Genomic DNA, 27,887 nt, shown 5'->3' on the forward strand with positions numbered 1-27,887 from the left:
GGCATTCCCTTTTGTTCTCTCTCCTTTTGGGTGTTGTAGTTTGCAATAGAGGTATTGAGTGGTCTTCATGTTCGGTCTATAGTCTACTTTCAATTCGCATCCTCCAACCCGGATGGGTCCTCCCAACATTTTTGATCATGCGTCCCGTGGGGAGGTATGGTTGGGGAGGCGTGGTGAGAGGATAAAAAGAGCTGAGGGGAGAAAGGAGGGATTGTTGAGAGAAGGGGACTGATGGTTAGAGAAATGGGTTGAATGAGAGACAGTTACGGAGACGGCAGAGAGACAGAAGAGAGAGAGAGCAAGAGGGAGAGAGAGGAGACAGACGGATACCTTGGGAAGAAAGAATTGCAGAGTTGGAGAGAGACAGAGAGAGGTGGGGTTGGAGAGAGCTGGGAGAGATGAGAGACCGGATAAACGGCAACTAATGAGCAACCAGCGTGGCCCTTCTTCTTCCTTCGTCCGTCCAAGGCAACAGCCTTCCTGGACGGAGAAGCGGCTCCTGAACGCGGGCGGCGAGAGGGAGCCCCCCGGAGAGCCCACGAACATCCTTTCACGAGTCATCCTCACTCTCGTGAGGAACTCACACAGCCCTACGAGAGCACGGATTTGCTTTTACAAACATTCAGGTGTTTTTATACTACTCAGTAGCTCTAGAGCACGGGGTTCTTTATGCTATTTTAGCTAGAATTTTGCATTTTCGTTTTGCCTCATGGAATTTCAGATGGTTTTTTGCTTGCTTTGTTTTTTTCCTGAACTCCATAACTCAGAGAGGTATGCTGAGACTTTTGAAAGAGATGCTTTTTGGAGAAATGCCGTGAAATTTTCACGTTCCTATAGATTTCCACAATTTCAGAGAAACTTTCTACTAACACTTAATGAAACAAGCATTTCAAACACTTTCACTTTCAAGGTCTCACCCAAATATTCAGCGCTTAAATTTCCCAGGAGCTTCATGCTTACATAAACCTCTGAAGCTTGACAACCTTGTTTAATTTAGCTGCTGGAAGCTGATTTTTACATACTTGGGTTTTACTAAGAAGAATACAAGAAAAGCGCTGTTTAATTTTTGTTTTGTTTTGATCTGGGGTCATACCCTGTGATGCTCAAGACTTACCCCTGGCTCTGCACTCAGGCATCACTCCTGGTGGGCTGGTAGACCACATGGGGTGCCAGGGATCAAACCCGGGTCAGCCATGTGCAAGGCAAGCGCCCTCCTCACTGTGCCATCTTTCTGGCCTCTCTTATTTTTTTATTTTTGTATATCTTTTGCATTTTGGGTGACACTTAGCATTACAAGGGGGTTACTTCTGGCTCATGCACTCAGGAATCACTCCTGGCGGTGCTCGGGGGCCATATGGGATGCTGGGAATCGAACTTGAGTCGGCTGCATGCAAGGCAAACGCCCTACCCGCTGTGCTATGGCTCCAGCCCTCTTAGGTTTTTTATTCTTAGCCTTTGACTAAATATTGTCACATTACTTTCATCTTCACTTGGTGACAACTCTAAAGTCGGCATTACAGACCTTTGGAACTGATCAATGCATGTTTAGGGGGCGCTGTTCAGAACATAGGGGTGTTAAGCATTAGTCCATGTCTCCAACTAGATCCATTTAGCCCCCCGACCTCCCTTTCCCAACCTCTGCTTATTCTGAGACCTAACAAGAAATATCTTCAGTCATGCTGAATATCTCAGGGTGACAAAACGACACCCCTACCCCTGCCCAGTCCCATGGAACCACATGGGTCTAGGAACGCTATTTTGTGATCACTGTCTCCAACTTTACTTTTATAAAGTAGGCAACAGGATATAAAATGAAACCAAACATCCAACAAGGAAAACCAAAATTTAGAGATAATCCAATTAATTGTGATGCTAACTATAAATCACTCAGCTTCTGCACAATAAGGTCTGAATGCAGCTGGATCTCAGTTAATCTCAAAGTCTTTTCTCTGTAAAGAGCACCACTCACTTTTTCACCCATTGCCATGGTTTGCTGCTTTTTACTCTCAAGTTCTTTTCTGATCAGCTGGATGTCTTCCTTTGATAACACTGATGGACTGTCACTACTTGTTTCTTCACTTGCTTTGGCACTTGGCACCCAGGCGTTTTCATTTATGTTTTCAGCTAAGGGAGAAGAAAGAGTACTCAGGGTAACAAGCTCCTTCTCCAGACTGCGTGCCAATTGAGCAATTAGGATATCCTCTCTTTCTGATTTGAGATTTTTGATGAAACCATTAACAGGGAGAACTGTGCTGAGATCATGAAGGCACTGGAACAAAACAGTTTGATTCCTAGGATAAAAACACCAAATACATTATCATAAAAATTAGGATAGTACAAAATGGCAATACACAGGATACTGCAGTAATCAATTATTGTTCATTAATAAACACTCCGTAATAAGCAGAACTAACATTGCATGCATCTTACCACTGATGAAATTCAGACTATAGCAGTTGGAGAAATACATCCTCTATCATATTACTTAATATTAACTAAGCCGGGGGCCAGGGATGTGACTCTGTGATAAAGTACACACTCTGAACACAGGAGACCTGGATTTGATCCCCAGAATTGCAGTATTAACGAGGCTGTTTCCTGAACTTCTGTAGAATAAGATCAATACTATATTTTTAGACTTGTTGTGAGGAAGAGGTAAGAGGAGTAAGCAGTGCTCAGGGCTTACTCCTGGCTCTGCAGTCAAGGAACACTCCTGACATGCTTAGGGGACCATATTGGTCCCAGGGATCAAACTTAGGTCAGCTGCATGCAAGGCAAGTGCCCTACCTGCTGCAGTATCACTCTGGCCCCAAGAGGAAATCTTCAAGTAATTATTTGGCCCTATTCAACCCATAAAAAGCCAAAGCAGTTAAAAACTAAAACAGATCTTCAGTTTCCAAATGAAGCCACCTGTCCATCTGTACTATACCAGGCGGTGACCAGAATATGTCCCACGATGGCACTCCACTATGAGGACTGCCATTCTACTACTTGTACGCCACACATACACACATGGACTTCTCTGGACCGATTCTAATTTGATGTGTATTACCTGTAGTAGACTAATAAAATCCCTTCAAACGGTGTTGTTTGTTTCCATTCGAAGAGTGTCCCGTAGAAACTTCCCGGCCTTTTGCAAAACCAAATTTCGGGAAATTCTGTGAACACTTCACACTGCATGTGTTCCGAAAGCCAGGGCGTCACTGACGTCAGTGCATAGGTAGGCGATGTGATTTGGAAGCAATTTTTGTGACAGGCTGCAAGAAGTGCAAAGAGATCTTCCACGTGTTCTGCAAGAGAAACAAGTCACCCACTCTGTTGTTGATCTGGGCCCATTATTAAAGAAAGTTCTTAAAACGTTACGACCAAAAGAGGTTTATGAGTTGTTGGGGAACCGTTTTCCCCCAGCATGTCCAGACACGTTGCGCACCGGGTCCAGGCAGATACGGGGCGAAGGATGACGGGTGCTCGGAGAAACCACCCCAGGAGACAGCTGATGGCCACTCACTTTACTGCCAAACACACACATATTTCACAGGAATCTCGGCTTAAGAGGATGGTCCAATCACATAAAGTTTAGCATTACTGACCTTCCAACTTCCAACTTCCAAAGGCAATTACAGAGCCTTTCCAACTCTGCTTGGCCCCGGCCCAGTCCCATGTAGGGCTAGATGCTGCAATTAGGTGACAAATCATGGGGTTTGGGTGAGAGTCAAGGCTGAATAGCTGGTGCCTGTAAAACGCACCCAGACGCTCCCCACTGGTTCACTCTGCAGGGACAGGCCTGATCTGCTATGCAGGGACAGACCTCTCTGCTCTGGCGCCTGTTGCCAGGCTCCACATCTCCCCCTTTTTATTTAAATTCAGAGCCAACAGCGTTAATAATAGGGAGATCATAAACAAGGCAACCCCAATTCAAGGGGCATCACCGTCTCATTCCCTTAGCCATGCTCCACGTGAGTAAAAAGTCTCCAACAAGACTTACCTAAAGTTTCTGCCTTTGGAAACGGCACTAGGGATTTCCCACGTGAAAGGTCCGCTAGAGTTATGGAAATCCTGCCACACCGAAGGGAAGCCTCTTCAGAATGCTGCCCGGGTTCTCTCTCTCTGCTACACTGGAGCAGAACGAGGCAAGAGAAGCCCCCAAATCTTAAAAGTGGTGGGAGAGATGTTACAGCCGTGACCATGCAGGTGTGCTCTGGCCCAGAGGGCTGGCTGTGGAGGACGCCGGCCTCAGCAGCACCCGCCAACTTGATCCTCTTTGGCCCGGCTCCTGCGGCATAGGGCATGCACACGGGAGCCGGCTGAGAGCGTCTCCGCAGCTGGAGCACCTTGTTCTGACACGTAATGGGCTGAAAGTTGGAGCTATCGGTTTGAGCCATTAACAGTGATAAAGTCACATGATTTTCGGACCTGTTAAAAAAAAACAGAGTTCAGGTTAGTCTTTAAAATCAAAATAGTCTGGGGGGGGGCACTCAGCAGGTGCCTTCCAGGCACGACCATGGCCACCACTGAGAAAGACAATAAAACAGATGATTAAATGCCAGACAAACAACAGTGAATCGAACATCAAAGTAATTAAAAATTAAGCATCAACACTGAACACAGTTTTTTTTTTTTCTTTTTGGGTCACACCTGGCGATGCACAGGGGTAACTCCTGGCTCATACACTCAGGAATTATTTCTGGTGGTGCTCGGGGATCATATGGGATGCTGGGAATTGAACCCAGGTTGGCCGCATGCAAGGCAAACGCCCTACCCACTGTGCTATCACTCTAGCCTCTCCACCACTTCTTTTTAAACAAGGAAAAACCTAACCAGTTTTAAGAATTTATTATTAGTAATGATTTAGAATATCTCTAAATAAAAACTGGAGTTTTTATTCACTCAATGACTTTGGATTAATTCTGCTTTTTTCAGAGAGAATATTGCCTATCCCTCAATAATATCTTGGACAAAAAAAATGACATTAATTTTTCCTATTTCTCTTCATGGAAAATGGTGATTAGAATATTTCAAATTGCCTCTGACTTGTGTTGGATGGCACAAGTCTGAGCAACGAGATGTTCTTTAGTATTTACTTACAGCAGCGAAGATGTGGTTTTCACTCCAACAACCAAGTTATCGTCTATAACTCGATACCATATCTTCTCTACTATCGCCTCTGAAAGTTGAAAATTGCCTGATGGCTGTTCATCAAAGGCACAGACAGAAGTTTCTTCTTCACCACACAGAGTAACAAGGCATTCCTCATAGAAAAACACGTTTAAAGAACAGATTACCAAAATATATCAAATGCAGCAAAGCTGAGAATTTATATATATAAATATATATACATATATATATACATATATATATATATATATATGTGAATCAGTTTGGGTCCAGACTTTACAACATAACATTTTAAACTGTATTCTAAAATGCACCTTTTATACACTGCATCAAATTCACTAAAAGAAAATGCATGAAACATGTCTAATTGACTGCCTACTCCAAAGCAGCGCGGACGATTGGGATCAAGATGCTGTGCCTACGCTACTGGCCATCTGACAAGGGGCTGATATCAAGGATATACAAGGCACTGGTTGAACTCTACAAGAAGGAAACATCCAACCTCATCAGAAAATGGGGAGATGAAATGAACAGAGACTTTCTCAAAGAAGAAATCAGAATGGAAAAAAGGCACATGAAAAAATTCCTTCATCACTAATCATCAGGGAGATCCAGATCAAAACAACAATGAAATATCATCTCACACCACAGAGACTGGCCCACAACCAAAAGAACAAAAACAACCAGGGTTGGCGCAAATGTGGGGAGAAAGGGACTCTCCTTCACTGCTGGTGGGAATGCCGATTGGTTCAGCCCTTTTGGAAAACAGCATGGGAAATTCTCAAAAAATTAGAAATTGAGCTCCCATTTGACCCAGCAATACCACTTCTGGGAATATATCCTGGAGAGGCAAAAAAAGTATAGCTGAAATGACATTTGCACTTGTATGTTCGTTGCAGCACTGTATACAATCGCCAAAATCTGGGGGAAAAAAACGAATGCCTGAGAACAGATGACTGGTTAAAGAAACTTTGGTACATCTACACAATGCAATTCTATGCAGCTGTTAGAAAAGATAAAGTCATGAAATTTGCATATAGGTGGATCAACATGAAAAGCATCATGCTAAGTGAAATGAATCAGAGGGACAGATATAGAAAGATTGCACTCATCTGTGGAATATAAAATAACAGAATAGGAGACTAACACCCAAGAATAGTAGAGATAAGGACCATGAGGTTTGCCCCATGACTTGAAGCCAGCCTCACATGCTGGGGGAAAAGACAGCTCAGATAGTGAAGGCAACAGCAAGTAAAAGGGTGTTTGGAGGACTTGCTTGGGATGGGAGATGCATGCTGAAAGTAAGCTGTAGACCGAACATGATGGCCACTCAATACCTCTATTGAAGGCCAAAACAGCCTCAAGGAGAGAGAGAACAAAAGGTAATGCGCTGCCACAGAGGCGGGGTGTGGGGGTTAGGGGAGATGAGGGGTGTTGGAAGGGATACTGTGGTGGGAGGGATACTGGGATTATTGGTGGTGGAGAATGGGCACTGGTGGAGAGATGGGTACTCTATCATTGTGTGACTGGAATGCAAGCACGAAAGTTTATAACTGTAATTCCACCTCACAGTGATCCACTAATAAAAAATTTTAAAAAACATATATGGAGAAACATTATATATATACATGTATATATATATATATATATAGTGGTGGCTTGATAAGTCATGGTAAAATAAGTTTCATCTGAATATAAAGTGCTAAGACCTTTCAAGCTATGATGTGCAATATCAAAAGTTATTTGGAATGTAACAATAAAGAGAAATTTGTACATGCAAAAAGAAAAAAAAAGATGCTGTGTCTAGCACAGAGCCAGGAGGGGCAGAATCCTGGAGTTTAACAAATAATTTGAAAATATGTGTCTCGGGTGTGCTGAGGATCAATCTTTATTTTATCCACGATTTGTTCTAAGCCCGCAGTGATGAAATTTTGTATGAATTATCTAGATTATCTTTGGGTGGAGGATTTTTTTTTTCTGCTAAGGTTTTCTTCTTAAAGTCCGGCATGTGCTCGCTCATTATTATGCAAGTAAGAAATAGTAGCTGGGTGGATGTTTCCCGTGGGTCAGCAGCGTTCATCCGCAGTCCCATTCATGCAGCCATTTGTTTAACCTTCATAATAACCCTAGGTTTGCAGCAGCACTTCTCTACTGAGGCTCTGATGGTCCCCTTTGGGGTCCCCACGGTGTTCCACAGGGACAGAGGTGAGAAAATCACATAACTGGGGAGGGAGCCACAGAATGAGACACAGAAGCCAGCGTAGGAAGGTGGGGCGGGCCCGGGGAGACGTTCAGTCCAATGTCAAGAGGCACTAGTGAATGACTAGCGACAATCTCCAGCTCAGGGTAGCTAAGTACAGGGAGGGTGGAGATTGTGCCCAAGGCCACACAGGTCCAAGGCAGTCTGCTCCCAGAGCCCAGGGGCTCTAGCTAGGGTCCTTCTAGGTGGTAAATGCAAAGGAAAGACCTATATAGTTATTTAGTAGGGGACACAACATGTCGCCCGGGGCCAGATGCTCCTGGAAAGGGCCACGAGAGACGAGGTGGGCTATTTACCCACAACCTGCATAATCTTGACCGTATGCCAGAATTGGTTGCATTTTTCTAATTTTTATTTGAGTGGCTTATAAAACTGCTAGTGGTCCCGTTTCCTCCATAGAACATTCCAGCACTTCACCCTCCACTAGAGTGTCTGCTTCCCCCACCATTGTCCCAGTGTCCCCGCCCCCCGAGTGGTAAGTTCCTGGTGGAAGAATCCCAGACAGGGCTCAAAGCTGGGCCTGGCACACAGTTGCTGCGATGCATTAAATTCAAAATATTTCTTCCCCCTTTCTGGCAAAATTGTTGAGGCAAAGAAGTGAAGGGAAACACGATTTTAAACAGAGAGTTTTCAGAGATCCCCGCCCCCCCGCCGCCAGTTTGAACGGCAATGCAGAAACAGCACATGATATGCTTCTGTTACATTTCTAATATTAACAGAGATCGAGTGGGGACCCAAATCCTCATATTCTAAAGATGGAAACACAGGGGGAGGGGCAGGAATTAGCCTTGCCTGCAGCTGACCTGGGCTCCATCCCGGACACCCCTTATGGGACCCCGAGACCCACCAGCAGTGATCGCCGAGTGCAGGGGCAGGACTAAGTCTGGAGGGTGAAGCTCCCAAACAAAACACAGAGAAACACAGAAGCGAAGCACAGACCATGACCAGAGTCAGCAAAGTCAAGCAAGCCTGAGCGCTGTGCTAAAGGGGTCTGAGGGATTAAAAGGCAACGAAGTTTCTCCATGTCCAGCTTTTCCTATTATTTTGCGGGGTGCCGTGTCTTTCTACGCACGGAAATGAATTTGCATAAATACTATTTTTTTAATGAAGTCACGGCAGCTTTTGCTGACTTTCTACATTATAGATTAAAAGTACAATTATTACAGTGGTAAAATTATGCCATCATCAAAACAGATTAAACAATGCTCAGTATTTTGTTTAAGGAGACAGAAATATATAGTGCACTAATAATTTCTATTCGACTATGCAAATGGAAGTTCAGTAGTTTAAACCTTTTTAAACAAAAGAATTCATTGCCCAAGGTCTTCAATAACTGAGATTTTAATATCTTACGAATCAGAGTAATTGGCAAATTGGCAAAATATTGGCTCCTTAATTAAACATTTTCAATGTCTTAAAAGCCCATTATTATTCTCCCTGCCACTTTTCTTCCTGATCTACTGAACAGCATTTTACCGTGTATTCCAGTATTCCAGTTTAAATAATGCTTCAATCGCCTGTAGATTTTCAATTTCTAAAAGTTGCGGGGTTAATTTTACCTCCTCTGTAGTTGAAGTACAATCGTCTTTGCCTTGAATGATGTTTATGAAAGTTTTGAAATATTTTGCAATAAATTTCTCCTTCAACAAGAGATGCTGTTTCCAGTCCTGAACAGAAGTCAAACCAATCTGTAAAATTTAAAGAAAGATCATTGAAGATGAAACCTGCCATACCACTAATTCAGGAGATACTCTCTCCCACGTTGCTTATTAATTTATTTTCCTACAGAGAAGCAGAGAATCTATCTTAAAGCAAACTGTTTTACCAATCAATTTTAAGTCTTTAGTTCTCAAAATATGCAAATTTATTTCTTCCACAGGAAAATGGCACAGCAAATAACTGCAATAGAATTTAAGTTTCAAATTGAGCAAATGGCAATGCATTAGCATCTGTTTCACCACTGAATTAAGTAATCAATATGAATATGAAAAGTCCGATGAATATGAATACAAATCAACGCTTGCCAACACAGAACTGTTTTTCTGGTGGGTGAAGTAATTCCTGCTTCAAAAACAGAGCATCCACAAAAGCAAAGGCAACCATGACTAGAAATGGTCATTTATAATTTGATGCGCTTTGAAAGCCTCATTCATACAACCTATTATAGAAAAAAAAATTAAAGATAACACCCGACAGGTCACACGCTGTCTTAAGTTTCTTCTGTGCCAATAAACTCAGCATCAGAGTTAATTCCTTACAGAACAAAAACACAAGGTGGGCGTGGGGGGGCTTTTACTTGGATAGGGAGTGATCTGTTTCTTTTATTATGCCAGATAAACAGATTTCAGTACTAAGGATGAAACATTCGTGAAATATATTTGCTACTGAAAGTTTAACGAGTTGCATCATTGAACTGAAGCTATTTCATTTCAGATGGATATCGGAGACTCTTCAATATTAATACAGCTTTTAATATAACATGATTTTTGGCGATTATGAAAGAAATTGCAGCCTAGTTTTGGATTCCTTTCTTTGAGATTCCATTTGAAGGCAGGCAACTTCTTTTGCTTTTATCAATGGATACAACTTGGGGAGTGGAGATGAATTATATATTTCCTTATTGGACAATACATGTAAAGTGTCTCGGCAATATTTTGAACCTTCATCTGTTGACCTATTTCTGTGGGCGCCACATCATTTCCTCCAGTGAGCGGTAGCACAGTGGGCAGGGAGTTTGCCTTGCATGCGGCTGACCTGGGTTTGATTCCTCCGTCCCTCTTGGAGAGCCCGGCAAGCTACGCATTCAATGTGCCAAAAACAGTGACAAGTCTTGCAATCGAGACGTTACTGGTGCCCACTCGAGCAAATCGATGACCAACAGGGTGACAGTGATGCAGTGATGCACCCCCTTGGCAAAGGAGCCACTGACGATTTAGGATGTATCCATTGGGGGGAGAAACTAAATAAGAGTGTGCTGAGCATTAGGGAGACGGTGAATGGAATATGGGGGCAGAGTGAAAAGGAGGGCACCCTCCTTCTTTCCTCCACAGGAATCCTATACACACATCCCCCTGCTACCCCCCGTCCCTGCTCCGTGCCCAATGCAAAGTCTAAAGGATTAATCAGTGGGCCACTTTAATACTCTATACTGAGCAATTTTATGATGAACCCCCACCAAATAAGCACATGGTAAGAGACTGAAGCCATATGAAAGTATTTCTTCCAGGCCAGAGCGATAATACAGCAGGTAGGACACTCGCCTTGCACACGGCCGCCCCGGGTTAGATTCCCTACGGGCCCCAGAGCCCAGCCAGGAGTGATCCCTGAGCGGAGAGGCAGAATTAACCCTAAGCACCGCAGAGTGTTTCTCAAAAACAACCCCCCCAAAAGGTGCTTCTTCCCTTCCCTCCCTCGACCCTCAATCCCATTTGCACAGCCACTGGTGTTTCCTTTTCCAGAAGTTTTTGATGTATGCGTTTTCTCTCTTCTTCCTTCACACAAAACCAAAACAGGTGCCTACCACAGAGAAGTTCTCATTCTTTCTACTGCAAACTCAGTCCAACCTAGAGAGGAGTTTGCAGTAGCTACAGAGGTGTGCGGAATAATAGTGAAGTCAAGCCCCCAGTCGAGACTAGAGCTGAAGGGACTGGCACCTCCGTTACCAAAGTCTCTCCACCCACTGCAGGCAGCCCCCTCCAGGAGACTGCCTCGTTTGCCTCCCTAACGCACCACCATTGTATGGACCTCTCGAGAATGCTTTCCAGCGTGTGCCTTCGGCTTCTGACTAAGCGTTCTGTGCGCAAGATGTTTCAGAGAAGCGAGCAGCTGCAGCTGGCATCTTTCGTGGCTAGGATGCCTACCAGACTTACTTTTCCGTTGCCCTGCTGGCTTTCCTGCAGGCCTGCACACCAGGCTGCTCAAACACCCCTGCTGGTGCACACATGCTCCAGCTCCTGTTCTCCCCACTACCCCCAGCTGGGACCAGAAAGGATGTGTGTGTGTGTGGGGAGGGGGGCAATGAAAGGATTCTAAACCCAGCTCTCGGAGGCACTCATCTCTGCCTCTCCGCTTGTTTTCTCAGGTGCAAAGGGGGGAGTCTACACTTACTCCCCCTGTTTGAACGTGCGGGGAGGCTGGGCTGTACCCACTGTTATTCATGGCTTCCCCCTAGCTCTCAGCTCAGGGACCACTTGGAATAGGGGTCGGGGGACCCTGTGTTCAGGGATTACTATATGTGATAATAATAATTTTTGTGATAACAATTATTATATGTGATAATAATAATAATAATTGCACAGCCAGGAGCTGTACAATCTCACGGATCCCACTTACTTAGAAGATTTTGAAGAGGCCAAAGATGAATTTGTAGTTCAGGAGAAAAATTTGTTTCTGGCTGGGCAGTGCTGCTCGAGGTGCAAAATACATATGCTCGGGGGCAAAGCAGCACCAGGCTTCGGTCCTTTGCTCCCTGGACTCCAGTTTTTGGATGCTGCCTGATCATTTATTCTTTTTTTTAAATGTTTTTTTTTCTTGAATCACTGTGAGACACAGTTACAAAGCTTTCATGACTGGGTTTCAGTCATACCGTGTTCCGTAACCCATCCCTCCACCGGTGGACATTTCCCACCACCAATGTCTGTCCCCCCAGTTTCCCTCCTGCCACCCTCTCACCCCCCACCCCCGCCTGCCTCTATGGCGGGCACTTTGCTTCTTACTCTCTCCACTCTGGGGCGTTATGGTTCGTAATGCAGATGCTGACAGGCCATCATGTTTGGTCCTTTACCTACTCTCGGCACACATTTCCCTTCCAGAGCCATCCCTTCCAAACCATCACTGTCACAGGGGTCTTCTCGCTATCCCAAATGCCCTCTCCCCCAGCACGTAAGGTAGGCCTCCCACTGTGGGCCAATCCTCCTGGCCCTGTGTCTACTATCCTTGGGAGTTAGTCTCAAACTATGTTATTTTACAAAACACAAATGAGTGCAGTTATTCTAGGCAGTATTCCATGCAGTTCTTCTTCATTCATTCTTAATACCAGACTTTTGATGCTTTTATGATTTGGAAATAATCATGTTAGGCAATTCTCGCTTTTAAAAGTTTGGGGTCACACCTGGCTTGCTCAGGGCTCAGTCCTGGTGGGCTCAGAGCCAGTAAGGAGTGTAGGGATCAAACCCAGGTTGGACCCATGAAAGGCAAGCACCCTGCCTGCTGGACTATCTCTCAGGCCCTAAAGCACTTCTTATCAGGAATTAGTCCAAATGAAGTAGACAACATATTGCAGAAGGAAGTGTAATTTCTTAGTCATGCTTCAGTTAAAATCACATGGGCATAATTTATAAATCTGTTCATTTTTACTCCGTGGTGGAGGTATATCATAATTTACCATTCTTACAGTAACATTTAGATTTTATGTGGGTGAGTTTCATTTTTTTCAAATACTATATAAACAGGAAAGTCATGGTTGCCTGTTACATGTACAAGTAAATCCTTGGAATAGATTTCGAGCAGTGAAACAGTGCAAATAAAGAGTGCAATTCAAGTTTTAATAGGTATAAAAGTTTCCCACTGAGCAAGGTTGGGTCACTTTACATTCTCAACAATACTGTGTCAAAATGCAAGGGAGTTTTGGGGGGCCGGAGTGATAGCACAGTGGGTAGGGCGTTTGCCTTGCACGCGGCCGACCAGGGTTCGATCCCCGGCATCCCATATGGTCCTCCAAGCACCGCCAGGAGTAATTCCTGAGTGCAAAGCCAGGAATAACCCCTGAGCATTGCTGGGTGTGACCCAAAAAAAGCAAAAAAAAATGCACGGGAGTTTTGGTTGCTATTGTTGTTTTTGCTTATTTTTGGCCCACGCCTAGCAGTGTTCAGAGCTTCCTTCTAGCTCTGAACTCAGGGATCACTCCTGGCATCAACGGTACCAGAAATGGAAGCCGGGTGAGCCATGTGCCAGGCAAGCACCCTACCCACTGTACTAGCCCACAGAATGCAGTTTCATACTAAAGAAATTAATCCTTTGTCACATGGCATAATTGTTTTATTCCAAGATTTATCTTACTTGGCTCAGAGCATCAAAATTCTAAATATGATTTTATGCCTACTATCATATTTTAATCTATTAGTCACATCAATACTTAATTACTCAATAGATGTTCAATAGGTGTGTAGTAAATTCACTATTTTTGAAAGCGGCAATGTGGGTTTTTTTTTTCTTTCTGGGTTATACCTGGCGATACACAGGAGTTACTCCTGGCTCAGCACTCAGGAATTACCCCTGGCGGTGCTCAGGGGACCATATAGGATGCTGGAAATAGAACCCGGGTTGGTCGTGTGCAAGGCAAACACCCTCCTCGCTGTGCTATTGCTCCAGCCCCTGCAATGTAGTTTTAAAGGGTTTGCAAAGGGTAAATATTTGCTGTCTGGCCCTTTAGAGATAAAGTTATCCAGGGGTAGAGTGAAAAAAGGCAAATGATACCAGAAGGAAACTGAAACTGACACCTCTACTAGGAAGGCCACTTGATACATCCTTCCCATGGGTGTGATTAAAGAGGGGGCGATGCAACCAAGTCTGCAACCACTGACATCGCAACAACTACAACAATCTTCCTTCTCCTGCGAGGGCTACTGCGGGGGCAGGGAGACAGTGCAAACACCTCACATGTGGGAGGCCACAATGGAATCCCCGGCTTCACATGGTCTGCCAAGCACAGTTAATAACCCCTGAGCACCAAGCTAGGAGTAGCCTCCACGTGCTATGGGGTGTAGCCCCCCAAATGAACTGACCAAAAGAACTAAAAAGAGACGTCCTGTGGTCCACTGACCTGAGAGGTCAGAATGTGTTTTCAAAAGTGAGCCCCTTGGGGCCAGGAGACAGTGCAGAGCTGTGAGGGCCACGCGTCACGAGGGCCTGAGCCCCTTCAATCGTGCCACCATGTGTCCTCCTGAGCATGGCTGGGTGCAGCCCCGCAGGCTCCAGGCACTACGGGACGGCCCAGGCAATCGCGGGAAGCACAGGGGGCAAGTGGGAACTGTTTGGGGGATCCCCCCCTGCAAAAAAGAGAGCTCCCCACATTTTGATCTGAGGAAGCATGTTAAATTTACAGACACCTCTAGTGGCTTCTCACCACAACTTTTGATGACAAAACGTCTAGCATCGTCTAGCAACGTCTAGGGATAGTAGAGCAGGTAGGCATTTGCCTTGTATGTGGCCCACCCGGGTTTGATCCCTGGCATCCCGTGTGGTCCCCTGAGCACGGCTAGGAGTGATCCCTGAGTGCAGGGCCAGGAGTAAACCCTGTACACCACTGGATGTGGCCCAGAAAGAAACAGTAACAGAAATGCGGTGAGCTCTACTCGATGACGGATTTCTGAGTCACGTCATAATTGTTCGTGCAGAGGTACTAACGTGTAGATCCCCTGAAACACCATTTCTCCCCCAACCAGTCTGCTGCTAATTCTGTAAGGCCCTTCCTTTCAACATTCTTGCCTCCATTTAGAATCTCCTCATGAAAAACCGCACAAGAAGGAGACATAAACACTAACTTCCACTCTTCTCTTCAGAGGCGGGATCACCAAGCAACGATTCTTTTCTTTGTCTTCCAGTAAATCGTTTTCATTGCATTCCACAGGTTCAATCTAATTAAAAAAAAAGACACAGACTAAAACTGAAATTATGACTACATGTGAAAATTCAGGATTCACAAAATAGAAACCCAATGCAACGAGTCAAAGGGCAATTTCAAAGTTACAGACTGCAAGATAAATACATGCTTCCCCGCTATCTCCTTGTAATTGGAAAAATATTAACTCTTTTCACCATTATTACCCCCTACCTCACACTTTTTTTTGTTTTCTCTCCTATCTCAAAGTAAAGCATCAGGTATTGGTGGGGGGTTGCCTGGAAATACTAGTATAAAATTATTTCTTTTTGTGTTTCGGGGTCATTTTTTTAAATTTGGGGGCCCACACCTGGCCTGTGTTGGTTCAAGGCTTACCCGTGACTCTGTTCAGGGATCCTTCCCAGAAATGCTCAGCGGACCCATGTGGTGCAAGGAATTAAACCAGATTTCACTGTATAAAAGGAAAGCACCCTAAACACTGTATTCTCTCTCTGTACCCGAAAATATGAATTTTAGAAGCAGTAATAGAGTTAATTTACTGTGCAACTGTCATTTAAATAACTACAAATTACACTTATATTCCCAATTTATATCAAAAGCACATTTTTAGGGGGCCAGAGGGATAGCACAGGGTGAAGACACTTCCCTTGTGTGCAGCCCGTCTCTCTTAGATCCCCAGCACCACACAGGGTCCACTGAGCACTGCCAAAGGAGTAGTCCCCGAGCAGCACCAGGTGTAGCCCCAAAGCAAAAGCCACAAGCAAATATGCTTAACTTGTTGAAAAGTGACTCATTGCATATTATTTTAAAAGATTCAATCTTTGTATTTTCTTTTGAGCTACTTCTTATTTTTTAAATTCTTTTATTGATTCACCATGTGGAAACTTACAAAGCTTTCAGGTTGAAGTCTCAGTTATACAATCTTTTGAGCTACTTCTAATTTTTATCTTTGTATTTTGAAGTTGATAATAGTTACTCCAAGTATGAAACTACAACAATGTCAGTGATGGGTGAAAATCTATGAAGCACTTACACTTTTAAATGGCTCTTAATGCATAAAAAGTGAATAGAACTTACGGGATAGTTTATGTCACCAAAATTTGTTATTTTAAATGAACTCAAGCAATCTGAACTCCAGGAGTCCGGAGAAAGTAGTAGCACTTGTTCAGATCCAGTCCCAATAAAGTCATCTATCAGTACAGAGTCAATATTTTCCCACTGAGCTGCAACCTAAAGGAAAGCAGTTTTAAGATAATATTAAATAGAACCAAATACTATTAGAATAATATTGCATAGTACTAAATAGCATTAAAACAGCAGTATTAAAATAGAGCTGCAACTACTTTATAAACAGAAAGGTTGTTAGATTTTCTAAGTTATCAGTGTCCAGGGAATGTCGCCTGCCTGATTTCTATATTAAAGATGATTATAATTTATTAATTCAAACACTCCTCATGACTAAACACTTTGGAGATTCTTACATGTCTCATGAGTAAGTCTAGTGAAGGCTCTTTCTCTAATACGATGAATTTCAGGATGACTGCCACTCTCCTAAGTCTTAGAGGTATGAATCTGTGATCAGGCCAATTATACAAGGAATTAATTGCACTGCATTATATAACTGGAAGGCAGGACTTAAGGGGTCAGAAGAACCGTCTCAGGCTAATGAAACATTTTGATTAGTTTATTCTAGAATGGGAGACCCTCAACTTAAATTAGAAGATAATGACTTAAAAGCTCATAAAGCTCCAAATCTTAAGATTGGTCCCCTAGGAAACGAACACCCTGGGAATTGGATATTTCTCCCTCTGGCAGAAAAAGGTCAAATGCCCACTTGGAATTCCTGGCACACAGACACATCACCTAAACCAGAGGTGACAAACTGATTGGTGGCGAGGGAGGGGGAGAGAAAGATGGAAAGAGAGAGAGGGAGAGAGAGAGATTCAGCACTGCCTTGGAAATCCATCCTCTATGTGAACAGAGAGGAAAGTGCCCTCCCAAGCTATTACTGCCCCCACCATGGATCTGTCCAGCAAGGCCCCTCTGCCCCCACCAGCGGTAATATCACCACTTTGGAATACCCTTATTTAAATGATACCGGAGGGTGGCTTGCATTTCTTAAAATATCAGCCTTCCGCCTATAAAGCTCATTTCCAAAGGAGTGATCTCTCCCTCGCATGGTGTGGAAGCTAATTTGTTCTGCCTCTGTTGCCACCACACTGCCGGGAGGATCCCAGAGAATAATGAACTATGTGAAGACACATCAGTATTAAGAATGTGCTCCTCATGCAAACACCAGGGAGCTGTGAGCTCGCTCGTGCAGGGACACCCGCATTTGCAGTCTAGAGTTCTAGAACTGTACTGTCTGAAAGACGTATAGGTAAGCCACAAGGGCGAGGCGCTTAAATAATGTGAAATTTTCCAGTATCCAATGAGAAGGCTCTAGTATCAGTGAAGAGAGAAAGGGGAAATTGCATCACCTTGCATTTTATGTTAAATACAAGTAATCAGATACAATATAAAATGGATTCACTCCAACATACTAATTATCATTTCATCATGCAATTTGCGGCAATGTGGTTAAACTGGAAGATACTGTGTTGAGTGAAGCCAGCTACAAGAAGGACAAACACAGGGGCATCGCACTTATCTGTGGAACACAGAACAGTGGATGAGGAAATGTATTGTAGGAAAAGGGGGATGCCCAGATCACCCTTGACCCTAGAGTTTAGAGAGGACAGAGAAGGAAAGAAATGAAGAGGGCAAGAAGGAAACAGGAAGTAATGGGCGAACAGGCATGAGGGCTTCAGTTATCCCAGGGATATGGGTGAGCGGTACAGCCATCTATATAAAACACAGACTCTCAACACTGAAACATGAGATCTATGCTGCAGCCACTGAAACTTTATAATGTGCCTGCCAAGGTGACAGGCGGGATGGGGCAGGGTACAGGTGGAGAGGGACTATGGGAACACTGGAGGAGAGAAGTTGACACTGGCGGTGGGATTGGGGTTTAAATATGATACGCCTAAAACTCAACTATCAATAACTGTAAATCACATTTCTTTAATTAAAAAAAACTATCATTTCAATTCAACACAATCAATAGAAAGGATTATTAATCCACTTTACTTTCACTTGTCACTGTCTCTGAAATCCCCTATGCATCTGACATTTATAGAATATTCGAATTCTTCCAATGTACAATTCAAATGTGGAATAAACACCCGTGGCTACTGATTATTGGATTAAACCACACATTTCCAGAACACAGAGGGTTTTTTTTGTTGTTGTTATTTTTTGTTTCTGGGCCACAGCGATTGCGCTCAGGGCTTACACCTGGCACCGATCACGAGACCATATGTGGTGTGAGGGACTGAGCCAGAATTGGCTGCGTCCAAGGCGAGACCGTGGCATCAGCGTGATCTCTCTGGCCCATTCATTTCTACCACCCAGCACCATCCTTTTGCAAATCTGAGACAATGGTCTCGATTTTGAAATGCCTATCACACTGATGGTCAAAACTTGCTGAGTCAATTTTCACCCAGAAGAGAAAACCTAAAACTTAACTGGCAGAAAAAGAGACCAGATTTGTGCTTGCCTGAGGCGGAAGGGACTAAAGGAAAGCAGTTTTAAGATAAAAGCTTCTGGTTAGAAGACAAATAAGAACTGGGAATGGAACGCACAACACCATGAATTCAGCTAACACTGCTCTCTGGTACATTCCAAAGTTGGCAGAGAATGAATCCTCTAAATCCAACAATCCGAGCTCACCATTAGGAAAAGAACTTTGCTTCCTTTTTTGGTCTATGAGATGCTATGGGTTAACTTCGTGGGATAATCATTTCACAATAATAATTCACGTCATGTTGTTGTTCACCTCAAACTTACACAGTGCCACTCAACAAGCTAGCGAAGATTGGAGAGAGAAAATCAAAGAGAAAAACTGTGTTTCTCTAAATGTGAGTTTCCGCCCTGTATCTGGTGCATTTTTGAAGGGCTGAGCTGAGAACTCGCCGATCCCGATTTTCCTTCCTTACACTTGCTTTCTCGTGAGCTGCCCAATTCTCTATGGAATGAGGTAGTAAAAAAATTGATTGGATAGCTGGAGGTCTGGCTCAGTGGTAGGGGATGTATTTTCCATGTACGAAGTCCTGGGTTTCATGCCAGCACTTCCCCAAAGGAAGGAAGGACCCACCGCCAACCTACAGGAAGCCCGCTGCATGGTTTCCTCCATTTGGGGGCAAAACATATTCATATTCTTATTCTTCAGTATGCATTTTGTTAGTGTGACAAAAATGTGTTCTCGGTTAAACACGTTTCACTGCATTATGAAAAATGATGTGTTGGGGCTGGAGCGATAGCACAGCGGGTAGGGTGTTTGCCTTGCACACGGCTGACCCGGGTTCAATTCCCAGCATCCCATATGGTCCCCTGAGCACCACCAGGAATAATTCCTGAGTACATGAGCCAGGAGTAACCCCTATGCATCGCCAGGTGTGACCCAAAAAGCCAAAAAAAATGATGTATTTACTTTGGTTTAAAATATTTTGTGGTTCTTCACTACTTATTTGAATGTAATTATTCAAGTGCAAGTGCAGTTGTTCAAATGAGCATTACTGGGGCTGGAGCGATAGCACAGTGGGTAGTTTGCCTTGCACGTGGCCGACCCAGGTTCAATTCCCAGCATCCCATATGGTCCCCTGGGCACTGCCAGGGGTGGTTCCTAAGTGCAGAGCCAGGAGTGACCCCTGTGCATTGCTGGGTGTGATATAAAAAGCAAAAACAACAACAACAACAACAAATGAGCATTACTGCTCAAAACCCAAGTTTCCGGATACAATTATCTGCCTGGTTCCTTTACTTGTAGACCCTTAGCCTTTATGCCGATTTTAAAAGCGATCAATTTTTTTACTCTAACTTTTGTTTTGGGTAGTTCTGGGGATGGAACCCAGGGCCTCACACAGGCAAGGCAAGTGCTCTGCTGTTGAGCTATGTCTCAGTTTTTGGTAAGGTGCGTGTAAATGCAACACCAACACAGAGGCTAGAGCGTGAAATTCCAGACAGCCAGGTGGCTCTGAGAAAACTCCTTTGTAGACACCAGAGTGTCAAGGCCAGGCTTTCAATACAGGGCACTTGCGCAGAACTTCGTGCAGAATCCCTGATCAGGTGCGTTAAGGGACTTAGCTAACTTCTGGGAAGAAAAGATGGTCCATTACAGAGAAAGTTATAGAAGGCAGAGAAACCAACAGCTACAGGCCTGCTCCTTGTGGACTGTCCAGCCTCCCGCTCTGGGAGGGGCTGGGGGCGGGGGCGCAGGGGCCAGGCAGAGGCCAGGCAGCGGGGGCTGCTTTTCCTTATGCTAGTTGAGAAGAGGCGCTGGAGCAGGTGTAAATTATTGATGACAACGCCGGCACTGGCCTCATCCAATGGCTCCCACTGAGCTTCTGCTCCAGACCAGGCTCGTGCGCACTTTATAATGTCACCTGCTGTCATGTCCCCTCTCAGAAGCAGGATGCCCCCAATTTCGTAAAGACGGACCGGGAGTTCCCGGAAATGTAATAATTCTTTAAATCAACACTGGCAAGTGGCTCAGCTGGGACTCGAACCCAGGCTCAACGAATCCTTTTCATTACCCTTACCCAAGTAGGTATGCAAGCCGGTCTAACTCTCCCACGCCCGCTCTCGACCTACTTCTTGAGAGTATAATGAGACAGAAAATATTCATTCCCAATAAGCTTCAAATAAAAGTGCAGTGTACGTTGAAAGGATTGCTTTAAAAATAAAACTGTATTTCTTTCTAATTCTTCTCCTTTTGATAATTTTAGTCACCTATGTATGAGCAGATGTTGAATATGGTTACATAATCCTTATAAACATAAAGGTAATTTATAAGATGAAACCCGGTAACATGCAATTTCAACCTGACACATACACATACAAGATTATCATGACTGGCATAAAAAAATGCTCCTCAGGCTTTCCAACAATTTCCCCAAATCGGTATTCACTACATGAAGTTGACAATATGGTGACGAAAATTTTCATTGAATTTCAAATTAAACGGCTGGAACACACAGTAAACAAGACAGTGCCTGCTTTCTTTACCCAAGCAGCACAAGAAGGTAAAAAGTTGAATAATGTACTTAATAATCCACATGTAAGAGACTTTATAAACACTTCAGATAACATGACTAAATCAGGTGATGATATTAGGCTGTAAGGATGCAATGTCACCAAAAAATCAGTCAGAGAAGTATCAGTGAAGATAACCAATTACAGTCCTTAATTTCCTATTCATTTTCTGTGCTTTTCACCTGTTAAGGAATGCTCAGCACCAGTATTTTAAAGCAACTTCCAAACCTTATGCTAAAAGACAAAATTATATGTAGATGAAATAGGAATGTTTACTCAATGGACAACTCAGAATTGCAAAATATAACACTACCAAATTCTCTAAGCAATAGCAACTATCTTTCTCTAGAGGAACAGTTATATATATATATATATATATATATATATATATATGCAACATATTTTAAGTAAATTCTCTAAATTTCATTTTAGGTTTCAAGAAATCACCAACTTTTCAATATGTGAACAACTAATTTGTGTTTTTTTTAACAAAGTCTTATGAAATCAAGTCAAATCATAACAATCATTCTAATTACAAAGACATAGCTAATTATTAGCACACGCGTACAAATTAGAAATTGTTGCTAAGAGAGTAGATCTGTAAAAAGAGTTCTCTTAAGAAAAACTGTGGTTGGGCTGAAAAGATAGTGCAGGAGGTAAGGCACCTGTCATAGACAACTCGGGAGGTATAAGTTGTCTTATAGACAACTGACCCCGGTTTGATGCCAAGGATCCCATTTGGTCCCCTGAGCACTGCAAGGCGTGTTGCCAGAGTGCAGAGCCAGGAGGAACCCCTGAGCAATGGAGCAGTCCAAAAGCCAAGAAAAACGTGGGTTTTAGAGGTAGCGCAAAAGCACCTGCAGGGGACTGGGCTTGATCCCTGCAACACACAGTTCCCTGGGCCCTGCAGGAGCAACCCCCCAGCCAAAGCCCAAATCAGCACTGAGCGCCACCAAGTGTGGTCGACCCCCAGCCCCCAATTTAACTATGATAATAGATGTTACCTCATTTACTGTACTGATCATTTTGCGATATTTGCAAATATTCACTCATTACACAACTGTGATGTCAAATAGACCTCAATGAAAATTAGAAATAGACATAGCGATAGCATAGTGGGTAGGGCATTTGCCTTGCACACAGCTGGCCAGGGTTTGATTCCTCCGTCCCTCTCGGAGAGCCCAGCAAGCTACCAAGAGTATCCCGCCCGCACGGCAGAGCCTGGCAAGCTACCCATGGCATGTTCAATATGCCAAAAACAGTTAACAACAAGTCTCATTGGAGATGTTAGTGGTGCCCGCTCGAGCAAACCGATGAACAATGGGAGGACAGTGCTACAATGCTATATAACAAATATATACTCTTTAGTTATATATTTACATACTAGAAAACAACTCAAAGATTTTATAACCAAAAAGTCAAGGCACAAAACCTTTTATATTTTTTGTCCATAAAAACAAGTGTTGACTGAGGCCTGAACAGTACCGAGGTTAATGCCTTGGCATGAAGAACCCGAGTTCGATCCCCAGTACCATCTATAAGCGCTGCCAGGTGTTATCCCTGAGTGCAGAGCCAGGGGTAGCCCCCACAAACAAATAAGAATAAAAGTGGAGTTAGATAACAATACCGTGGGATGAATTCTACGGAGTGACGCTTAAGAGATCTATATCAATGGAATGATTTTAAAAATAAGTACCGTACCTGAAAGTTTTTATTCCAAACAGCACATGCTTTATTAGACTTAAAGGATACCAGGTAGAGGAGGTCTTCCCCTCCATCCATAAGCTGAACCGCACAAGGCTCTTCAAATGGAAGCTGGCAAACACCTTGAGGAGCTCCGTTTTGGAAAAAAATCAGTTGATTCTTTCCCGTAAGGACAATCAGGGACAATCTTAACTGGTTGTTGATAAACTCAGTTGAACAGACAAGCACAGAGGTTACTGAACTGGTATAACCAGCAGGGATAATGTATGATTCGCTTAACTTTTCCTGGCTTTCGAGAGAGTAGAGGCAAAATTTGGTATTCTGAACTGCAAAATCTAATTCAGAAGTCGTTTCGGCAAGTACTTCTTCCCCAGAGGAATGTTCCTTTATTCCTAATAAAGCCATACCTAGATTTTCAATCTCCCCTGCCCAGTCAATACTCGAAAGCATGATGGGCACAGCAACAGCTTCGTCGGTTTTAGAAGAAAGACGGTAGAAAGTTTTGACATGTTTCCATAAAAGCATAGGGCCATTGAGAACTCTGAATTCATGTAACTGGTAGTTGAGTCTTAAATATAACCGTTTTTCAAACTGACTGGTACTATGGAAAATTAGTAGAAAATATGTGAAAACATTACACTTGTTAGTGCCTTGTATCATAACACATGGGAGTTTAATTCCAGTTCTGCAATCTGACACACAGTTGCACCATATGATTTTTAAAGGACACTTTCCTTCCTGCATTTGAAAGAATCCAGTGGCCTTCTGAACAAATGTTCCTTTTTCTCTATCAAATGTCATTCTTCTGACATGTAACATGGGTGGTTCTGCATGTCCTTTATCTGGAAAATGTCCTTTAGACAATCGAAAACCAAGGACATCCCCATTATGACACAAAAGCCATTCTTTGTTTGATGTCATTGTTCATTTGCTAGTCTTTTCTCAATACCAAGTTTTGATGTTACTCTGACTTTTGAACGTGAAGAGATTTCACTGGATGCTTTAAAACCTAAAGCTGAAAAGAGAAAAGAATGTCAGGTTGGGAGAGCTGAAAAGCATGTGTGTGCTTCAGTTAAATAACCACCAACAGGTATCAACCGTGCATGTCACTCATTTGTGGCCTATGAATAACCAGAGCCAGGAGTAACCCCTGAACATCACTGGGTATGACCCAAAAAAAGAAAAAAAAAAGCCAATACTTATCCAGCAAGGGATCGTTACATTTCACTATGGAATTTGTTCTTGAAATTAAATTGATGATACCATTCGTTAGAATTTCATCAAATCTATTACCTTAAGGAACTGGACTAGCAGAAATCTCTGGTTTACTGGTGTGTTGTTAGGCAATGAATGCAAAGATCTGGGGCAACAGGTAGTACAGGGAAGCTTCAGAGTATCAGCAGAGCAGACAGGTAAATCAAAGGCGTGGCTTTGATGTGTGAAACCATCTTTTGCTCTACAGGAAACACACTGGTTCTATTATAACAAAGGCATGAATAGTTAACTCATCTCAAATTTTCCACGGACATGTTAAAAACATAAGCAACTGCTCTGTGAAAGATCATTTAGAAATTTTAAATACTATTGCAAAACACACACACATTTTTCAATGTATATATTGAAATATGCAAATATTTTTGGAGCATAACATCTTGTTTTAAATGGAGCACCCTTGTAGTGTCATGTCAGTAGATGTTAACATATTAATTTATAAAGAAACTAGCTCCCCAAACTTTCTATAATTTCAAGGTTTAGTAAATTTGCCTGCCAGTGTCTCTCTGCCTTATTTTATGCTGATGCTATCATGTGCTCTGAAAGTTTTTAGCATATGTTTATAGAACAAAACCTTAAAGCCTCTGGAAAAAGTGGTAATTTTCTTCCTTCTTTGCCCTTTCTCTCTTTTTGTTTTTGGGCCCCACCTGTAGTGCTCAGGGGTTAAGCTGTTATTCTCGGCTCTCTGCTTGGGGGACCAGATACAGCGCTAGTGTGTGAGTCAGTCTCATACAAGGCAACTGCCTCATTCCTTTTACTCTCTCTATGGCCCTACTGATATTTTTTAAAGAAAGGACTGTATCAGGAAAGAAATCAAACTAAAGTCCAATTTAGAGGTTCAAAATGTAATACAAACAAGCCCTGATTAATCAAATGGTGATTATTAGGTCAACATTCTAATCCATCGGTCATTTGACTTTTGTACTTAATTACAATAGTGGCTACAGAAGAAAATCATTAAAGTTTTTATTCCTGTTTCAGCTGCGGTGGGGGGTGGGGCGGAAAGGGAAGCAGATGATTTCATTTGAGATTTCTCATTTCTATGCGACCATACATCAATGTCGATCCTATGGGGTGTTCCCTATTTGGAACCCCACTCCTCGCCCCTGCAGACGTGTCTTTCTTTCCCTCATCCTCAGATATTATGTATTCCTGCTGAGTGCTTAGATTCCTTTACTTGCCTCTTCTAACTTTTCAAATAAATGTTTGCTTTATTTCTTAAGAAACAAAGTTGATACTATGAATTTTACACATAAAATAAAAACAGATGTTTGCATATACAATAAAAACAATAACATGCTAATGAAATAGGGTAGGTGGATCATAAATTATATTCTTATCCACTCTATTCTCCTCCAACCAAATGAAGTATTCCTTTCATATGCTAATCAATTCATTTTGGCACTATAAATTTCAGAACTCTTTAAAAGTTCAAAACTAGGGGCTGGAGCAATAGCACAGCGGGTAGGGCGTTTGCCTTGCACACAGCTGACCTGGGTTCGATTCCCAGCATCCCATATGGTCCCCTGAGCACCGCCAGGAGTAACTCCTGAGTGCAAAGCCAGGAGGTAATCCCTGTGCATTGCTGGGTGTGACCCAAAAAGAAAAAAAAAGTTCAAAACTATCAGTCTGATTCAGGAATATCTGAAAAGAACATTATATATATATATGCACATATATATGCATATGTATATATATATATGCTTTTTGGGTCACACCCGACATTGCATAGGGGTTACGCTTGGCTCATGCACTCAGGAATTACTCCTGGCGGTGCTCAGGGGACCATATGGGATGCTGGGAATCGAACCCAGGTCGGCCGCGTGCAAGGCAAATGCCCTACCTGCTGTGCTATTGCTCCAGCCCCAACAACACTATATTATCTGCAGATGAAATCTAAAAATGAAACTACGAATTGTGACCAATGGAAAGTATCTTTAGGGGAAAGGCAGATCAAGAAACTGAACTAAAAATTTTCATCTAAGGGACCAGAGAGATAGCAGAGGTGGGAAGGCGCTTACAGCACACGGGGAAGGGTTTTGATCCTGGGTACCCCACCCACAGCACCAAGCACCACCATGAGTGATCCCTGGACAAGAGCCAGGAGCAGGCCCTGATCATGCCAGGTGAGCGCCCCCCCCCCCCCCCCCCGCCCAGAGGTTTTCTATGTTTACGTCATACTTTTAATTTTCTCTAATGCAAACCTCTGAAAGACTTCAAAATGGAATCACAGCACTCAAGTTCTGAATTATAAAGAAGCTAATGACAGGCAAGAGATGAGGAGAGAATTATATTTTCTATTTATATTTATATACCGACAACGGTCACAGTACCTGGGGACACTGAAGCAAAGACACAGAAAGGTCTTTTCAAGGCTTACAGAGGAAGTGACAGAGGCAGGATTCGAACTCGGGCAAGCAAAGCTGTGAAGACTCAAGCCCAATTCAGAATGACTGGTGACCGTGCTGGAGATGGCCTTAAGGGCAGGAAAGTATATCGGAAAGGTTACTTTATGGATGTCTGCAAATCATTCTTAGACAATGGTGTCAATGGCTCTTTTACAAAGTCTGTACCCAAGGGTAGGACTGAAGCTTAGAAGTGAAGGCGCAGGCCCCTAGCGTAGGGCTGACTCTGGTTCTACTCCCTGGCCTTACATCATAAAGCCCTCGCGCTCAATCTCTGGGTGGGGACTCCCCTCTCCGAAAGTAACCATAAATTTTATGCGTGGGTTTTTGTTGTTTTTTGTTTTTCTTTTTGGGTCACACCCGGGGATGAACGGGGGTTACTCCTGGCGGTGCTCGGGGATCATGTGGGATGCTGGGAATCGAACCGGGGTCGCCCACATGCAAGGCAAATGCCCTACCCGCTGTGCTATCGCTCCAGCCACTAACCATAAATTTTGAACCAACGCTACAGAGGGTCAGTAACCGGGCATGGCGGGAAATATGGGGGCCTGCTCTTTGCTCTTCCAACGTCTTTGGAGTTCCCAGTTCTCACTGTGAAACGAGCCAGGTCTGCTCCCCATCCCCAGTGCTCATCAGCCCTGCGAGCGGGCCCGTCCTGAGCACTGCGGGAAGTTTAGCGGCGCCTTTGGCCCCGCCCCCATTGCAGGACAGGCGCCCCCCCATCCCCAGTCCTACGTGTGCCTCCCCCAAACGTCCCCGGACCTGCCCTGCAAGGATCAACTCCCGGACCCCTCGCTCCCCCAGGATGAACCATCCTCAGTCACACTAAGACGCTTCTCAGCTTCCACTTCACCCACTTGATGCAGTTACTTCGACGGCTGCAAAGACTCCGTTGTCGCAGCCGCTTTCGGGCTAAGGGAAGTTCCCCGGGGACTAAAGGCCGAAGCGGGTCACGGCCCGCCGGCTTCCTTCCTTCCCGCTCGCCGACCCGGCCCGGCCGCTCGCCCCCCGCCGGCCCTACCTCTCCGAGCCGCCCCAGTTCCCGGCGCCCCACGCGGCGGCGGCCGCTTCCCACGGCTCCAAACCTCCCGCCGGCGCGCGGGATCCTGGGAGCCAAGCGAGCCCGCACCTCGCGGGAGGCGGAGCCTGGAGGGAGGCGGGGCTCCGGGGCGGCTGCGGCTAAGGCGGAGCCTCGGACAAGGTTGTGAAAGCTGATAGGAGGCCGGGCCGGGTACCGGCCGGCGAGCCGGCAGCTGGAGGGGGCGGGCCCGCAGTGCCCGGACGTTGCGGGGCGGGGCCCCGAGCGGACACCAATGAGAAGCCAGGCCGAGGCTCAGCTCCCGCCTCCAAGGCACCGCCGCCGCTTCCGATTGGGCGA

At 44.2% G+C, this 27,887-nt stretch overlaps 1 protein-coding gene across 1 annotated transcript; it reads right to left on the bottom strand.

The window, feature by feature from the left end:
* Positions 1 to 27,634, bottom strand: FANCB (FA complementation group B). Its single transcript, XM_055121866.1, has 9 exons — positions 27,531 to 27,634; positions 22,830 to 23,847; positions 16,071 to 16,223; positions 14,917 to 15,009; positions 8,935 to 9,063; positions 5,086 to 5,249; positions 3,986 to 4,413; positions 3,053 to 3,290; positions 1 to 2,291 (listed from the first exon to the last, which is right to left on the bottom strand). Exons 2-9 carry the CDS (start codon positions 23,751 to 23,753, stop codon positions 1,877 to 1,879), a joined length of 2,544 nt encoding a protein of 847 aa, XP_054977841.1. The 5' UTR covers positions 23,754 to 23,847; positions 27,531 to 27,634; the 3' UTR covers positions 1 to 1,876.
* Between the last annotated feature and the right edge of the window lie 253 nt (positions 27,635 to 27,887).

Source organism: Sorex araneus, chromosome X (genome assembly GCF_027595985.1).
Source record: "Sorex araneus isolate mSorAra2 chromosome X, mSorAra2.pri, whole genome shotgun sequence".
Classification (NCBI taxonomy): Eukaryota; Metazoa; Chordata; class Mammalia; order Eulipotyphla; family Soricidae; genus Sorex; species Sorex araneus.

What these genes read in the sequence shown, in the direction of transcription:
- FANCB (XM_055121866.1), bottom strand. Translation starts at nt 23,753, where the DNA reads ATGACATCAAACAAAGAATGGCTTTTGTGTCATAATGGGGATGTCCTT. An exon ending in TTGGTGACATAAACTATCCC is followed by an intron (nt 15,010 to 16,070) that starts GTAAGTTCTATT and finishes TTTTTTAATTAG; the next exon opens with ATTGAACCTGTGGAATGCAA. An exon ending in ATTTTATTAGTCTACTACAG is followed by an intron (nt 2,292 to 3,052) that starts GTAATACACATC and finishes TTTTTATCCTAG; the next exon opens with GAATCAAACTGTTTTGTTCC.